General features: G+C 41.4%; 1 protein-coding gene across 1 annotated transcript; it reads left to right on the top strand.

Annotated features, from left to right (window-relative positions):
• Positions 1 to 729: 729 nt before the first annotated feature.
• ddx43 (DEAD (Asp-Glu-Ala-Asp) box polypeptide 43) lies at positions 730 to 14,126 on the top strand (the record flags this gene model as incomplete). Its single annotated transcript, XM_080848435.1, has 16 exons — positions 730 to 1,063; positions 1,272 to 1,327; positions 1,530 to 1,647; positions 1,933 to 2,088; positions 2,474 to 2,555; positions 2,906 to 3,062; positions 4,106 to 4,224; positions 4,901 to 5,011; positions 7,448 to 7,589; positions 10,341 to 10,441; positions 10,948 to 11,035; positions 11,280 to 11,407; positions 11,747 to 11,856; positions 12,604 to 12,742; positions 13,537 to 13,624; positions 13,968 to 14,126. The coding sequence occupies 16 exons, from the start codon at positions 730 to 732 to the stop codon at positions 14,124 to 14,126; spliced, it is 2,088 nt and encodes a 695-aa protein (XP_080704561.1).
• Positions 14,127 to 19,161: the final 5,035 nt, after the last annotated feature.

Below are 19,161 nucleotides of genomic sequence, written 5' to 3'. Positions count from 1 at the left end.
GTCAATTCTTTACTGTGCCTTTATGCATTTTATTATTATTACTTATGATTACTTTTTCTTCGATAGCTGCATACCTACTAAAAAACAGAGATAGTCTAGAAGTTCTGAAAAGTAGATGCGCACAAGGTGCATACCTTTATCTGGCTGGCTGCAAACCTGGTACATGTTTATCATTTAAATCAGAATTTATTTTATTTGTATCACTAATAATGTAATTTATCACACAAACTGGCCTTAAATTACAAGCTTGATAATGTTAACGTTCTATGACATGCAGATTAATTTATTACAATAAACGATGTGCACATAACAGAGGAGACAAACACTCTGTGACTGAAAAAAAAAATGAAAGATGCAAAATTCAATAAACAAACTTAAAAATATGTATTGACTGCGTGTGATTGTTTTGCATGGAGGAGAACAAACCTGCATATAGCTGTCCTTTGGTGCAATATTTATATTTATAAAAGAAATACTAGGCAAGATTACATTAACCCTCAGTCCACTTGAACAGAATTTTTGACTTGCGATAATATCATTATAATTATTAGAAACAAATCTTGTAACGTGGGATTTCTTTAACAACCAAATAATGGTTGTATGGCAAAATAAATTGCAAAGGTCATGAAGAGGTCAAAACAACGGATGTTAGAAACTGTTAAGAGCGTTTATTTCATGCACCAGCTGGGTTACTGATGTAAAACAGTTTGATAATCTGTATGGTTTATAATGTCTGATTGGGAAGACGACTATGATGCGGATGGTGGCGTGAAAGTAAAATCTGCACCGACAGTTCAACAATCTGAATGGCGACCCCAGGCCCCCAGAGGGAAAGAAAATGTATGTTTTGGGGTAAAGCGTGGTCAGCATGCAGCGCTTGGAAGGAGCGACCAAGATGGTCCACCGTGGACAAACTGGAGAGACAAGTCTGACACGTGTGGTCGCGACTTTAGGAATGGTGACCGTGATGAATGCAGGAAAGGTCGAGGTCCGACTGTTGGGACTGGTTCGGGTTCACCTTTGTCCTTCTCCGTGGATAATTCGGTGGTCGGACGAGTAATTGGTGAATTGGAAGATTTGAAACTTATACAAGCTAGCCTCTAGCCAACTAACTAGCTAACCTGTTACCAACGATCAAACCGCTAACTTAACGTTAGCCTGTTTTGTTCTGTACAGTTTAGGTTTTGCTTTATCATCATACAACGTACAAGTTAAGATTTATTTTTTTGTAAATGCACAGTACAGTAAACATGTGTTTTGTGACCCAACAGGTCGAGGTGGAAGTAAAATTCGTGAGCTTGAGGAGTCTAGTGGTGCAAGAATAAAGGTAAACTACGCCAAATATCTTCCTGCTGGTAAAATGTGCAGCTCATTTTAGCAATGTAGTAATAGCTCAGTAGTCTGCATTTTATGGTAAGGATCTTGATGTATATACATTGTCTTGATGGCTTTTCAGTTAGGTCTTGTCTTATGCATCCCTTTCACACAACCAGAGACTTGCAACTTGTTTTCTGTCTGACATTCCTTAGATCAACCGTGGGGAATTTGAGGGCGAAGTTGTCATCTTTGGTAACAGCGATGTTCAGCAGAAAGCCAAGGGGATGATTGATGACTTGGTTTCAGACAGTGGCCCAAGGTTTAGCGATGGTAACTTGGTGATATCTTGTAACAAGCTATTTTTGTCCATTGTCTAATTTAACTGAAGAAATGTTTTGTGTTTGAAGAGCAGGGACCTTTTGCATCCACGTATCGAATGTAAATAACATTTAGTATTTAGCCTGCCTAAAGTAAAATATTTCTAAAAAGATTCAGTGGAACATTTTTGTAATTTGTACGTACAACCTTTGACTGGCCTGACGACCGGCAAGATCTTCATTTCTTTGAGTCTCCAGGATGTATTTAGGGTCTCTTCACCCTCTCCCCCTGTTCTAGGGCCAAGGGGACCTGCCCCTGCTGGCAAAAGAGGCTCCGTCTGGTCCTCGGCTGACCTGCAGACGGCTGCAACTCAGCCCGAAGAGCCTAGGGAACGCATTGACTGGCTAGCCCTCAGGGAGAACAAGGAGAAGTATGCTGTCCTGAAGTGGCAAGGTGAATGGGAGCCAGTTGAGGCAATGCATGAGGGAGATGGGATGTGATTGCGCTACTGTATTTGCTCAGGGAATAATGGGCAGTGTACTGTCATAAGTGGAGTGGAGTATGAAGCAAATATAAAGGTTTATTTCCGAGGACTGAGAAAGCGTAAATGCAAACCTATTACTTGTCAATGCCATGTGAAGACCATTGTAGATTGAAATTTCGTTGTGTTTTTTTTTTTTTTGAAGGATGAGGAATTTAACAGCGTATACTCAACCACAGTACCTACTTTTATACCATTAACTGTTTGTATTGCTAATCTGTTTTCAAGCCACATTCACAGAGCAAAATTGAAAGCAGGTTTATATGAGGTTTAACTTCTGTCTCCTCTATAATTTAGACCTTCCTCCTTTGAAGAAGGACTTCTACATAGAGGATCCGAATGTTGCCGCTCGCACAGCAGAAGAAGTTAAAGCCTGGAGGTGATTTAATATACCCTTGGAGTAATTCTTCGGGAACTTGCCCCGTTTAAATTAACATTGGCACTTTTTGACCAACAGAGGGCCCTATTTTAAATAAAGGAATTTCAAAAGGACTGTAGTGTGGTAGTTTGACCAGCAGGGGTCCTCCTCGATACGTATAACAAAATGTATTCTGGTTCTGCAGGCAGCCTGTGTGCTATAGGCTGAGGAGCTTGTGTGCAGTTGAATTTGGATGTATATAACTATACATGTGGAAATTCCCAAACGTTCCCCTCTAGTTCAATCACATTTGTGTTTTCAGACGGTAGACATGTGGGAATTCCCAAACTTTTTACCTTTTTACCTTGCAGGAAAGAAAACCACGATATTTTTGTGGATGATATTAAGGAGGAGGAGAAAAGGCCTATCCCGAACCCAGTGGAAACATTTGAGGAGGCCTTCCTGCATTATCCTGGGATTATGGAGAATATCGTTCGGGTGGGGTTCTCCAAGCCAACTCCTATACAGGTACACATGGAGAATCAGTGAGAGAGACCTAGTTGCAGACTGCATTGGTATGTGCTATGCAGGCAAGCAAAGACTCACACACTGGCACTTCCATCAACCTTGCATGAAACGTTCCAGATCAGTATGCCAAACTTAATCTAACCTATTTTGGCAAGGATATGAAATATACCGATTTAAAAGGTTGAATGTTTACACATGGCCTATTTGCACGATCAATAAAAGTTGAGTTGTGGTTAAGAATTAACTTGTTAAAACAGGTTTAACCGGAAGATGCAATGATGACCACGTGTGTAAAACTAGGGCAAATTATGTCACGGCCTCCAGGGAAAGAACCGTACTAACCCAGATTGACTGCACTACTGGAAACACCCTTTCAGTTCCGGGCCTGTCCGGAAAACTTCTCTAATTTTGCCGTGACAACGGGATTCCGCTTCATCCAGCAGGTGGTAGTGCTTGAGTGTGGTTGAGTTTGGGGTTAAAAAAAAAAACGCTGACTAAACTTTAGCGGTACAGAGAGGAGGCTGCTTTGCAGAGACGACATCTTTTTAATACTCAGCCCACCACACTGCTTCCTGTATGCAACGCAGCACTCTGCACTTCAGTGGGCTTTAGTCGCCACGCTTTCTAAGCACCGATGGGTGGGTGGGTGGTTATGACATTGGCATGCATTTTCTTGACATTATAACAGAAGCTTTTTCTTGGTTAGTATGATGTAATTTAGATATGAGGAAATTCCCTTGTGAGCATGTGAAAGGGTGGTTTACAGACCTACGCCCCCAGATTTTGTCTATTTATTTTATCTATTTATGTATTTTATTTCTTATTCAAATTTGTATAATTTTTTTTGATGATGATGTATATAGATAATTGATTACTATTCCCACTACCCCGCTGCTTTGGCAATTGAATTTCTCGCACGGGATTAATTCAAGTTTATGCTATCCTATCCTATCCTTAAATTGCCCCTTGATATCTGTATTCTTCATCTTATATTGCCACCTTATATATTGTCTTGACTGTTGTTGTCTATGTGCTTACTCCAGTCCCAGGGCTGGCCCATAGTCCTGAAGGGTTTGGACTTGATAGGCATAGCCCAGACCGGGACAGGGAAGACTCTGGCCTACCTCCTGCCAGGGTTCATCCATATGGACGAGCAGCCAGTGTAAGTACGGTGTCATCAGTGCAGAATACATCGTACTATAGAGATGTAGTGGAATTGTTGAAGCACCATGATGGAAAGGGAAAAACCTTAGCACTAGACCACACAGTGGTGAGCTCATGGACAGCTGTAGTAATAATAATAATAATATACTGACTATATATATATATATATATATATATATATATATATATATATATATTTATTTTGCTAAGTGTCTTTGTTTGTTTATTTTAGATAATTGAATGTCTTCACTGCACTCAAAGCAAATTGTGTCTGTTTCTAAACCTGATTGTTCAAATCCTTGATTGTGATTGGCTAAAAGCCGTTGTAAAATCCAGCATAACCTTACAATTTGACCTGATTACATTCCATATTACTGCGCTCCACTTCGCGTTGTGCCTAACAACTCCCCTTACATGTTCTAAAATCAGCGCAAAGAATGGCCTCTTGGGGCTTATTGCTTAAATAACATATGAAATGTGCTATATAAATAAACTTGAACCTGACTGCAGAAAGGTCACGCCTTCTGATTGGTGTGATTCTAATTGAAACTAAACTAACTAGTACTTAACTATTTCAATTTGTTCACACGTTTCATGCAGTTTTACACAATGTGGTGCCTTACCCTGTGTGTGGGTGTGCATGCGTGCCTGTGCGGGTATTTGTGTATTTCCAGGCGAAGGGACAGACTTGACGGGCCTGGTATGCTGGTGCTCACTCCCACTCGAGAGCTGGCCCTGCAGATTGAGACTGAGTGTAACAAATACAGCTACAAAGGCTTCAAGAGGTACTTTGATCCACTGCTGTCAAACTGTTGGTATTGTTTTTAATTCTTGTAGTACTGTAACAGTATGGTTATATTGTGGTCCATAGGTGTACTATATTTTGATGAGTGATTTTCCTATACCTTTTAAAGTAATTTTTTTCTACTGAAATGTTTGAGATCTTTGGCGCAGCCTGCAAATGTTAGCTCATTTAGCTTGTGGAAAACTAGGTTTCACTTTCAGTATTAGGACTGGACTCAAACTAAGACATCCGTCCTTTGTCTGTATGTCTGACTTGTCTTGTTTCCCCTGTTTGACAAAACTCTTCACACAGTGTGCTTTACAAACACACACCTTCAGAACATCAGTTAAGCTTTGCTACCAAATGTATTACAACCACCAAAACACGTCATACCTCACCCAAAAGTGACATAACTATTGCCATAACAATAGTAAATGCTCTTTCCCAGGAGGACTACTAAAATGCACTTAACACATAATCAACTTGAATCATTGCATAATACATATATTATGTGGTGTTGCATCTGTTTTTGAATTTGTAATCAGTGTTTCCCTGCAAAAAAAGGAAAACATTATGACGTTTTTATTGTGCGTATTGTATAACCAATCAAATGAACCTGAACTGCTGCATTATGCTTCATGACTGCACGTTGCTAAATTGAACATGGTAGACCACAGTATGGTGCAGACGCTTTTCACTTCCAGTCTAGTAAGTGAAACAACAACACCTGATACTACTACTGTGGCCCCATCCATCGGACCTCTCTGTATTAGGTATAAAATGTTTGTGAACTTCGTCAATAGTCTCCCTTACCTTAAGAAAAAAACTTAAGCATATCTTATCCATCCCTACAATTCCCCACATAATCAAAATTCACAATTCAAGCTAAGCAGTTATCATGACGCCAAGACCAAACTTGATCTGTTGGTTCACTATACTGTAGAGATCACTCCAAGGTGTGGCAAATTAATGCACTGTGGTTGCATTCTTGCACCACGTACTCTCATTAAGAGCCCTTATTACACAGCTCTTTTTAATGCTGTAGAATGCTCCATTCACTTGAATGGGGCTTCCCAACGTTCTGCGGTCAGTTATTAACTGATAGCAGACCGTTGCTATGCAATAATGACCGCTGTCAAGGAAAGTAGCCTTTTTGCCTCTGATTCACATCTTTCCTAGCACTCCGCAAGTAACTTATCAAGGGAGTTTCAGCGGACGGTTGACCAACTGTATTCAACTGTCTTTGAAGTTGAACGTAAAAAGACACACTGTGTTAAGTTATTATTTAGTTTTGGCAAGTAGCCGTATAATAAGCGGGATAATGTATAGAACGCGCTTCACCGTGAAGGGGCTTATTTTCCCGACAATGACCTGCGTTCTATACATTATCCCTTACATGACTTACATATACAGCAGTGATGGTGTAAAAATCTCTTTAGTGATAACTACATAGATTTTTTGACTATAGACACACACATTTCAATGCAAATTTAACCACGTTTATATTGACTGCTGCAAACAAAAAACTGAATGAAAGTTTCTGCCAAAAGCAGAATAATTTGTCATATTTCAAGTGCATAGTTTTACTTCCACTACTGCAATGACCTGACTTGTCAGGCTTTAATATGAAGGTTAACTATTTTGAAAAAAGTAAATGGTTGTAGTACAGAGTTTTTGCAGGCGATGAATATTGATTGAGAAAGGTATTCTTTATTTTGCAAGAATGTTTTTTGTATCAAATGAATGCAGAAGTATCCACAGTTAAGTGCACATGGTTGGCTGATACGGTAACTATGAAGTGTTTTGAAAAAGTGGAGAGTGTGAAAAATGTCGCATACAAAGTGACTGCGGCATGATTCCTTTATTCCATTATTTATTCATTCAGAATCTCCGGCCAACTTTTCTAGTCTGGATAGCAAGGTTTATTAAATGGCCAATATTGTTTGCTATTGATTACTCGTTCAGAATCTCCCAAAAATGTACATATTAATTTTAGTTTGAGGGTGGTAATTTAGAAGGCTACGCTGTAGAATGGCGTGGGAGGAGTGATTCGGCGGTTCACTTTCCTAGGGTGTGTGCCTTTCAGAATGGCGATTTTATGTGGCTTTAACACTCATACCACTCCAGTAATGCCCGGAAATGGGACCCCACTAGCGTCACCAGCTACTCCCTGTGCGATTTTCTATGTAGTTGCTCAATGAGTAAACATTGAAACCGTTTGGGTCGATCAGGATTTCTTGACCTTGACTTTACCTTTCTCATTACACAACCTTATTGAAATGCAGCAACTTTTTTCTTACTTCAAGGCACATGGATAGTAATATTCATTTATATTTGATAGTAGTTATTCCCTTGATGCCTCCTGCCGCTTCTTACCTGGCCATAATTTGGCCCTGTGTCTTTGTGTGTCTGTCTGTTTCTCGCACCCACTCCTCAGTATCTGTATCTATGGCGGAGGAGACCGCAGGGCCCAGATCGCCATGGTTCGCAGCGGCGTGGACATCGTCATCGCCACCCCAGGCCGGCTCAACGACCTGCAGATGAACGACCTGATCAACCTGCGCTCCATCACCTACCTCGTGAGTAACAGACACGACGTGGGCGTAATGGAGGGTTCATGCACCAACGAGGTAGAAGGAATTGCAAATGAAATCGCGATTGAAGAGTAAACGAGCAAGCGGCCGAAACCCAAATATGTCTGAGGCTGAACTGGGCTCAAATAAATAGCTACATGTCTCCAGGTCCAGAACTTCGGCACAGTATTCTGGTCCAGTTTATACAGTGGGGAAAATAAGTATTTAAACCCCTGCCGATTTCGCAAGTTTAGCCACTTGCAAAGAAATGTGTGATCTGGAATTGTATTGGTAGGTGAATTTTAACAGTTAGAAACAGAATATCAACAAAAAAAAATCAGAAAACTGCATTTTATAACATTTATGACTTTATTTGCATTTGATGCAAAAAATAAGTATTTGAACCCCCAAGCAAACAGCAAGAATTTTGGCTCACAATGACCAGTTATGTGCCCAAGAAGCACACAGATTAGTCCTCATTAGGTCTAACATGGTACACCTGATCTCAACTGGTGACGTTTATAAAAGAAACCTGTCCAAAGAATCATACTTCACACCTTCAACATTACCACCATGGGCAAGACCAAAGAATTGTCCAAGGACGTCAGAGATAAGATTATAGACCTGCACAAGGCTGGAATGGGCTACAAAACCATTGGCAAGCAGCTTGGTGAGAAGCGGACAACTATTGGTGCGATTATTCGTAAATGGAAGCAACACCAAACAAATGTTAATCGCTCTAGGTCTGGGGCTCCATGCAAGATATCCCCTTGTGCGGTATCAGTGATCATTCGAAAGGTGCAGAATAACTCCAGAACTACACAGGGGGAGCTTGTGAATGATCTCAAGGCAGCTGGGACCACAGTCACCAAGAAAACCATTGGCAACACACCACGCCGTAATTTTTTGAAGTACTGCAGCACTCGCAAGGTCCCCCTGCTCAAGGAAGTGCATGTACAGGGCCATCTGAAGTTTGCAATTGCACACTTGAATGATTCTAAGGAGGATTGGGAGACAGAATGTGGTCAGATGATGCCAAAATCAAGCTCTTTGGCATCAACTCGACTTGCCGTGTTTGACGGGGGGGGGGGATGCTGAATATGACCCCAAGAGTACATCATACCCACCATCAAGCATGGAGGTGAAAACATTATGCTTTGGGGCTGTTTCTCTGCCAAGGGTACAGGACAACTCCACTGCATCAAGGGGACTATGGATGGGTCCACGTTACGTGGAATATTGGGCTTGAACCTTATTCCCTCATTCCCTTCCATTGAAAACGCAATCTTAAAGATTTGGAGAGGATCTGCAAAGAGGAGTGGACCAAAATCCCTCCTGAGATGTGTGTAAACCTGGTGACTAACGACAAGAAACCTCTGACGTCTGTGCTTGCCAACAAGGGTTATTCCACCAAGTACTAAGTCATTTTTGTCAGTCAGTTTTGCTAGGGGTTCAAATACTTATTTTTTGCATCAAATGCAAATAAAGCCATAAATGTTATCAAATGCATTTTTCTGGATTTTTTTTTTGTTGATATTCTGTTTCTCACTGTTAATATACACCTACTATTACAATTATAGATCACACATTTCTTTGCAAGTGGCCAAACTTGTGAAATCACCAGGGGTTCAAATACTTATTTTCCCCACTGTATATTGATGAAGTGCCTTTGACGATGAACAAAGGGATAATCCCTCTTAGTGGTGAAATACGGCTTATCAGGTGGGGAATTTTCTGTGACTGCATAATTTCAATCCCTGTTTGAAAGTACACGTCACATGCCACACGTATAGCAAATATACCTCTCAAACTGACAGTCAATTTTCAGTGAAATACGGCTGATCAGGTGGGGAATTTTCTGTGACTGCATAGTTTCAATCCCTGTTTGAAAGTACACGTCACATGCCACACGTATAGCAAATATACCTCTCAAACTGACAGTCAATTTTCAGTGAAATACGGCTGATCAGGTGGGGAATTTTCTGTGACTGCATAATTTCAATCCCTGTTTGAAAGTACACGTCACATGCCCCACGTGTAACAAATATACCTCTCAAGCTGACAGTCAATTTTGAGGCCTTGATTGTTTTATTGGAAACCTTTACAGGGGAGAATGTGTTCAAAGTTAAAAAGATGCTAGTTAACCATAGTATTTGAATTCAAATAAACTTTGTGTTGAAAATCATGATTTCAATTTAAATACCAATTATTTCCGAGTTTCAGTCTTAAGAAGAGGAAAAAACAATTGATCACTTTTAATCACCCAAAATTGTGTTGTAAATTTTAAATGTATTGACCGTAGTAGGTTCTTTGTGTTTTGAGCAGGGTGTGAAAACACCTCCTACCATGAGGGCTCAGATACACATACGCGTTTTTGTAAAAACGCGACGCTAGGAAATACATTGATTCCTATGGTACGGCGCGCTTTCACGCAAAGCGCCCCGTACCATAGGAATCAATGCATTTCCTAGCGTCGCGTTTTTACAAAAACGCGTATGTGTATCTGAGCCCTGAGGAAGCTGGTGCAGAGCCTAGATTTCTATAGAAGCTTCTTGAGAGGGGGAATATTGTACTTCAGTTCAAAAGAACCACAAGCATTTGAAATGACTGAATCTATGATGTAACGAAACTACGAAACTTCTCAAATGAATGACGTATGAAGTGATTTGGAATTCACTGCCAAACAGATTTTCTTGGTTTCAAAATTACCTTTTTCTGAAGTTGCTATTACCTAAGCTGTCGTTTGTCTGCTGCCAGGTTTTGGATGAGGCCGATCGGATGTTGGACATGGGCTTCGAGCCTCAGATCATGAAGATCATTTTGGACATTCGACCTGACCGGCAGACACTCATGACCAGGTGTGCAAGCTTGAGGTCGTCGTCTTGTTTACATAAAACCCTTCAGTTTCACTGACTTTTTGGTGCTTTGTTTTGGCAAACTTACCTCTTGCGATTAGTTGGGTTGTTTATCACCAAGCAACAAGCCAACAAGAGCTTTGAACTTGATTCGCGCCATGTCTTTGTCATGTCATAGGTCTACAAATCTTGACATTTTCAGAGTTTTAGCTACATTTGAAGACTATTGTGTAATACATTAGAATGTATTTTCATTGTCACTAGTTTGGATCCCTGGTCCTTAGGTTAATGGGAAATAACTGTAATTATTTCGAATACCATACACTTTTCACATTTGCATATATCCTCAGGCAGAGGCAATCAACATACAGCTGTCACACACACACACACACACACACCTGTGCGCACACACACACACATACACACACACACCTGCGCGCACACAGTACCCTTGTGGCTACCTTTGTGAGTTCGAGTGTAAAATGTATTTGTTTCCCTCTCCTCGTCAGTGCCACCTGGCCACCAGGCGTGAGGCGTCTGTGCAAGTCCTACCTGAAGGAGCCCATGATGGTGTATGTGGGCACCCTAGACTTGGCAGTGAGTAGGTTCTGTTGCCATTTTGGACAAGCTGACTGGTGCACTTGCAAACTCGCTCTCTCTCTTTGTCTTTCTTTTTTTTCTATACATTCACTTTCTTCCTGCCTCCTCTTTCTCTCTGTTTCTTTCATACTTTCTTTTGCTCTTCTTTCTTTTCATCACCATTGTCCCTGACTTTCTCTGTGTTAATCCCCGTCTCCTGTCTTCTCATTTCTCTAATTCTCAATTTCTGTCCTCGCTATAGGCAGTGAACACAGTCCAGCAAACAGTGTTGTTTGTTCAGGAGGAAGAGAAGAAAGCGTATGTGTTCGACTTCATCAGCAACATGGAGCCTGAGGATAAAGCTCTGATCTTCGTGGGCAGAAAGGCCTAGTGAGTTGAGCTGGCACGAGCAGCAGCAGCAGCCACCACAGCAGGTCGCCCTCTGTCACACACACACACACACACACACACACTAGTGAGTTGAGCTGGCACGAGCAGCACAGCAACACTCATTATTTCAGACCCGGCACAAACCTCAACACACTCTCTCGCAACCTGCTGCCTTTAAAAAAAAACATGACTCACTCACAGCTACCAGCTACACAGTGTAGTTTGTTCACTTTGTCACTCATTCATTCATTGATTCATCCTGTACCAACTAACCCCAGTCCCTGTTAAAACTCTGTAAGAACAGTGAAAGCAAGTTTTATCTTGGTGTTCCCCCATCAGTGTGGATGACCTTTCCAGTGACCTCTCCCTAAGGGGCATCGCTGTCCAGTCCCTCCACGGCGACCGGGAGCAGTGTGACCGAGAGGAGGCCCTGCAGGACTTCCGAGATGGTATGGGGGAGGGAAGGGATGCAGAAAAATAATAAGATCATGGCTGGTTGACCATTTTCTGCTTTGTTGTGTGATCATTCACGTGACTTCATTTCACTGCAACTATTAATGACAAATGTTGGATGTTAGAATTATTTTTTTTAAAGATTTATTTATTTTTGGGCTTTTATGCCTTTAATCGGACAGGATAGTAGAGAGAGAAAGGAAATGAACTGGAAAAAGATTCGGGAGAGGGATGGGGAAATGACCGCGGGTCGGACTCGAACCGGGTCCCCATATTATTCCAGTATTCCAATCCACTTATGGTATAGGGCTGCTGCCGCTTGCGCCATTTTATGGCTTGCAAATTTATGGAAGAAATACAGTACCAGTCAAAAGTTTGGACACACGTTCTCATTTTTTGAGAGGTTTTTTCTTTACTTTATTATTTTCTACATGGATGATAAAAAGAAAAAATGTTTAGTACATCATTCCATATGTGTTCTTGTGTAGTTAAAATGTCTTCAGTATAAATCTTCAATGTAGAAAATAATAAAAGTAAAGAAAACATTTCTCCCAAAAAATGTAAGGTGTGTCCAAACTTTTGACTGGTACTGTATATAAGATGACCATGTTTATATACTGGGTACTGATTAGTGTGTCAGTCAGTGAGATACGATGCTGATCTCTTAACAGATTCATGGCGTGTCTGTACCTTTGCCGTTTCAGTTTACGTCTCTTGTATTCATGTGTTAATGCCTCTTGCAGGTAATGTGCGTATACTGGTGGCCACAGACCTGGCATCCAGGGGACTGGATGTCAGTGATATCACACACGTCTTTAACTTTGACTTTCCACGGAACATTGAAGAGTATGTCCATCGCGTGGGACGCACAGGACGAGCAGGGTGAGGAGTGGTGTGGGTGTGTGTAGAAGTTTCGGGGGGGGAGTGGGGTGCGCAGAAACAGGCATGTCTGTGTTTCTCTGTCAGTGGGCCTTTCCGTGTCTCTGTGGAAGAGGGTGTCAGTAAGAAAAGTGAGCTAGAAATAGAGGTTCATATGAGTGACCCCACTTTGATGTTGGTATGGATATGAATACAGCACTAAATTTTCAACTCTCAAATCCAGGATGTCATTCTTTCCCCACTAAAATTGCGCATTTCATTTTTCTATTTCCACAAAGTTTTTATTTGTACCCTACAACCTCCGTCAGACAACTGTGCCTCTTTATGTTGAAGAAAAAGTTACCAGTATTTTAGATAATGTAATTCTGAAGGAGCTTGACATAGACTAAGTATGTTCCTGTTGCTCAACTGGACTGTGGTTTTGTTTTCTGTACATTTGCTTACATTTCCAAATAGACAATGCATAATAGAAGAAGTTTGACCATATGTAAAATGCCATCTTGTGACAACAGTGGAAAAGTGGTGTGACTGATTACACACTATATTAGTTTGGAACCTGCCCTTAGGGGAATGCCCATCACGTTTGACAAGGAAATACATTAGCATAAAAATCTAGGCCCTAGCAGCCATTTGGTATGAAACAAACAAAATTCTACATTTGCCATTATTTTACCGTTCCTAATACTGCACCTGTAATACTGTACCTTTTCATTTAAACTGGTCTAGTCTGACTGATTGATGACAATGTGAATGATGACAATTTGTCCTCCTGAACCTTGCATCACCTCTCTGTGTAGGCGCTCAGGAGTGTCTGTAACGCTGGTGACGAGAGATGACTGGAGTAAGGCAGCAGAGTTGATCAACATTCTTGAAAGAGCTGGTCAGGTATGGTACCTAAATGGCTCTCTTGACAAAGATAACACACAACTGAGGTGACTGACGCAGTTTCTACAAGCTTGGGTTTTGTGGTAGTTAGGACCACCGTTTTTAGTAAGGTCCCATAGCACTTTGAGACTCTTAGCTACAGTGCTTATTAAATACGTGATTACTGGGATGAACGTCGTTAGGTCAAGGTTACCAGGGAAAGACACAATGGAGTCGGGATCTTCAGAAGGTTGATTCGGCACCCTTTTACTGAAGCATTTGCTCACTTCAGTGCTGCTCGTATTTGGGGGTTCATGGAGTGTGTGTGTGTGTGTGTGTGTGTGTGTGTGTGTGTGTTTTATAGGAGGTTCCGGAGGAGTTGGTCCTAATGGCAGAACGGTTCGAGAAACGTCAGAGAGAGAGGGCCATGATGCCCCCAGGTGAGGGGAGAGGAGGCGGGAGAGGTGGTGATGGGAGACGAGGAGGACGAGGGCGAGGGCCAAGGGATAAAGAATGGATTTAGCGATTCCAACCGGGGATTCTGATCCGCAGGTGCCATACAAACAGCATCACATGTTTGAGTGGTTTTCGCCTACATCCATTAATTCCTTTAATGCAAACCATGGTGTATTAAATTGTCCTGTTATTGGATTAAGTTGGGATCGTTCTAGGTTGCCTAACTGTTTATGCCTTTAGGGTGGATAGACTTTAGAAGCATGAATCTAGTGTATATAATCGAATACACTAGAGCCGCCACAGGATCAGGAGGCCTCCTGAAAAGTGTTTCTAGATGTCCAGCGGTTCCAAGTGTTTGTTTGCTATAAACAATAAACGATTGTTTACTCGGTTCTTGTTCGTTGGAAATTTCATTAAAATAATTTTGATTTGCCTTGTTGAAATAAAATTGCCAAAGAGGCATCTTTGAGTAGCTGATTCTGTATTTTATTGATTTATTTTGGTTGCATACATCATTAAACAAATGTAAACAATATCAAAACAACAATATCAAAACATAAATTGAAAACTGCTTTTGGTTAGTCATTAAGAAGATATTCTTTGAAAATTGGGAACCCATTGTTGAGTTCATATTCTATACATGTCGCAAGATCATTGCAGGTCTTAACGCCGACAGAGCCGAGGAGGTTATGTCCGGGAATGAAGAAGTTTAGCAGTTTTCTATGCTTCAAGTGTCTCACGAAATCCTGCAGCAGAAGCTGGAAGCAGTCGTGAAGATTGGAGAGCCGCCACTCGCCATCACTAGTTCGCTCTGTGCAGGCATGCAGGAGGGTGGTCTTGGCGTAGTAGGAGCAGAACTTTGGGTGTTTGTCCTTGAGTTCCCCCAGAAGGTGCTTCAGTAGTTTCAGACACTGCTTTCTTTAAAAACAAAACAAAATTGTACTTGTACTAAGTGTTATTTACATAATAGTATTACTAGGAGCTATATCTGCATTCCCTATCAAAATGGCACAGACACTGAGAGACAACCCATTGGGTGAGTAGGCTACTTCAACTTTTAATACTTAAAGTAAATTTAAAAGTAAGTACTTTTTACTTAAGTAGGATTGTTGATGTAGTAGTTTTACTTAAGTACTAAACTTCAGTACTACCTCCACTGAATACTACACATTAAATATTTTTCCTAAAACAGATGAAGAACGAGTGCCATTTTCATACCTGCAACATTTTGCCCCCATTTCCTCGCAGCAGATTTTTTCTGAGCCGTGGTTTTTCATGATTTCCTTTTACATCATAACACCGAGCTAATGGTAAACACATTTGAGATGGGAGGACTTCAAACAGTAACCTTGAGATTTTCGGTGATGTTCAGGAGCAATGTTCCTACATACTATCAGCATTTGGATCATAGTTAAGGGAAGGAAAAACTTTTATTAGTAGACATCAATTTGATAAACAGATAAGGAGATACTTTTAGGTATGGCCATTTTATCAGTATTAATATAGACATTAGCAATGTGATATAAAAGGAGAGGGAGAAAGAGGCTGCCTGGGTAGGTGTAGGAGGAATGTCTTGATTTGAGTATGGAAAGGGTGTCTGCATCTCGGATGGAGGCAGGCAGATTATTCCAGAGGAGGGGGGCCTGGTAGCTGAAAGCTTTGCCTCTTATTGTGGTTTTGGATATTTTTGGAATTACCAGGAGGCATGCGCTCTGGGAACAAAGCAGTCTTGGAGGGCAATAGGGGACAACTAAGTCCTTAAGGTAGTTTGGAGCCAGGACCCTAAGTATGTTAGAAGTAGTAGGTATGATGGAAGGAGAACTTTAAAATCAATTCTGCAGCAGCGTTCTATATAAGCTGGAGACTCTTTATTGAGTTGTTGCTGCATCTGGACAAGAGAGCATTGCATAATGAAAGCATACAGTTCTTTCCTCTTGCAAAGATTTAACATGACATTTCTATGAGTTTCAGACATTGAAGGACTGTTTCCACTTTCATACTTTTGCTCAATGCTCAGATAATTCTGTTTGGGACTGAAACCGATACATTTGGCAAGTATTTAGAAGGTGGAAATGGAAGATATGGGTTTCATTTCACAAGAAAAAAAAATTCAAATACTTCAAATTCAATACTGTATCTTTTTATTTCAACTGTTATTGTATTCCCCTGACTGATTCAGTACAGTGAAGGAAGACAATCGAATGTGAATTGGTCCTCCTGAACTTTGCATCACCTCTCTGGAGTGTCTGTAACGCTGGTGACGAGAGATGACTGGAGTAAGGCAGCAGAGTTGATCAACATTCTTGAAAGGGCAGGGCCCTATTCTTCGTGCCTCTATAAGCGAGTTACCCTGATCATTTTCAGGATAAGATAACGAAAGTCCGCCTTTTCGGTTCTTCAAAGCAACTTTGGCTAAATCACCATAGCAACACATCAATAAACTTGAACCTGCTCCAGTGCAGGCCAACAGCTTTTAGTGAGCTGGATAAGCTTGCTAGCCTGGCCATTACCAGCCTGTGACTCCATTTCTTTCCGTCAATCAGTTTGGCCTAACCCCATGCATTTTCATTCTCGAGATGGGCGGGCGCTTAACTTGAGGTTTAAAATCAGTGGAGTTCCCTTAACCAATCAGCAATGTTTGGTAAGCATTCGGTAGATTAAACTCTTCCCAAAGCCAGCTGGGAGAAGAGCTACGACGTCCTTTCCAATCATAAAACTTACAAGACAATACTCTTGTTCTCCTTTTAATTTTCTGATGTTCTCGAGAGTTGAGACAACTTTTCCGATAGCTTTTCGTGCTTCTTCCTCCAAGGCGAGTTTTGCGTCACAACTCTGAACTGTTCGCTGATTGGTGCGACTGGATTTTGAAGCCTGGAAACGATTGTCAACGGGGTTGGGCCAGACTGAGTATGAGCTTGAAATCAATTCAGGCGGAAATACGTAGGCTGGTGTTACCAGGCTATAAGCTTGCCACTCCCCCGGAAAAAATGTCAGCTCCCTTCCTTAGAGATCCCATTGGCTAGGGAGCAATATTAGTTAGATCAGCGTTTCATAGGGAGAGAGTTCTTGATAAGAAGAGAGCAATACACACAATTTATTTTCACTGCTTCAATTCATTGAATTTCTTAATAATACATTTACATTTAGAAAACGCTTTTATTCAAAGCGACTTACAAGGAAATGTAAAAATACACTTGGTAAGGAGGTGAGGGGAATTGAACTGGCAACCTTGCGAGTACTACATGACTCCTCTTAACAACTCCTTTACTCCCTGTACCACTGTCACACTTGTAGTCATATATACATAAATAGATATCCCCCCCCATACACAGCTTCTTGTCTTGCTTTCGCAGCGGTGGCAGTGTTGGATTTTGCCGTGATTATGGTCTTGTATTCTTCAATAGCGTTCATGATCATCTCCTGCTTGCCAACAGAGAAAAAGTTTGAGTTTAGTAGTCAATGGGCCTCATTTATAAAACGTACTTACGCACAGAACTGATCTTAGACTGTGCGTGCGATCAAATCCACGTCTAAGTACAGATTTATAAAAACCGTCTTGGACGTAGAAAAGGACGTATCTCTACGTCTGGTTTCTGTTCGTGTAAGTATCTTTCCTTGCGGCAATACTGGAGTACTGCAGGAATTCAGGACTGTCGGAGCGCCGACAGCCGACACGCAGTTTCATCATCATCATCATCATCATCATCATCGTCAGCAGCACCACCGTCACCATTTGGACTAATGGTGAATGGCCAAATTAATGTTTCGCTCATAAAAACATTTTGCTCAAACTTATAGCCTATAAAAAGACTAATAGTGGCTTAGTTTTCAGTAGGAGATATGGCTGCATTGGCGTTGTTAGAGGATATTGCCAACTGTGCAATAAGGAGAGAGAGGATTTTTTTGTGATCGCGCAGACTTTTTGACACAGGATGATGTATGTCTGATTAGCAGGTACCGCTTGCCGAGAGCGTTGTGTCCAAATGGCCTCTCGTCTAGAGAGGCGCACCAGAGGCAACCAGGCCATACACGTTCAGGTATTGTCCATTCTTGGATTCCTGGCTACAGAACGTTCCGATGAGAAATTGGAGACCAGTCGAGCAATCCCCGTCATCCTAGACCCGTCATTGAAGCCCACTTCAATACAGCACAGGTCGGTAGTGGAGCGCATCAAAGCCTTGGTGCTGCTGTCGCAGATGCGGCTTCTGGTGCTGCTCGTGCCGCAGATGCTTGTGCTTCGGAGACGTGTCTACTACATGTCAAATACTTTGCTTTTGCCATTACGCCACCAGACAGGCTTTCTAACGATGTTTAGGCCCGCATCTGCTCTTCCATCAGCAGAACATCGATGTCAGCCTCACTTTAATTCTTCTGATTACATGTTTCTTTCTTGCTTGGCACTGTCACAGAGAGTTTGTGCATTGAGGATGCGCTCTGTTTGTGCATTGATAATATGCTGATTAGATTAAATAGGGGCGTTTTGAGGGCGGAGATTCAGTCGCGCACAATTTCACGACCATTTGTGATTTATAACCGAAGGATTGGCGCACACGTGTTTTTTTGTTTGTACGTTCGTTTCTGTGCATCTCACTTACGCTCATTTCAGGAAATGTCTTAGAGAAAATGTAGGATGGTTTCTTCGCAACGCATTATAAATGAGGCCCATTGTATCGTCAGTTAATCATGGTTTTGGTGATCGACGCTTCCCCCTTTTGAAGTAGGATGTGGACGCATAATTGCCCTGATAAGTGAAGTTTGAGCGTGGATCAGCCTTGGACGAACCGAGATAGCCTGTCCTCAATCATCGCATTAATTTAAACTGGCTAATGGGACATTTGATCGGCTTAATTGAACCATGTACAACGAATAGGGCCCGTGAGGCTTCCTGAATTTTTTTGCAGATGTCCACAATCCAAGTGTTTGTTTGCTAGAATCAAAATAAAAGTTCTGCTTTGTTTAAGTTTGTTAGAGAATTTTCATTCAGAATTTTGAGTTGCCTTGTTGAAATAAAATTGCCACAGTGGCATCTTCAAACAAAACTGAGTAATCGATTTGTGAAATTTTATTGATTTTGTTTTGTTACATACATCATTAAACATTAC

Source organism: Sprattus sprattus (assembly GCF_963457725.1).
Source record: "Sprattus sprattus genome assembly, chromosome: 12".
NCBI lineage: Eukaryota > Metazoa > Chordata > Actinopteri > Clupeiformes > Clupeidae > Sprattus > Sprattus sprattus.
The sequence above is the reverse complement of the archived record's forward strand: the minus strand, read 5'-3'. Positions and strand labels throughout refer to the sequence as shown.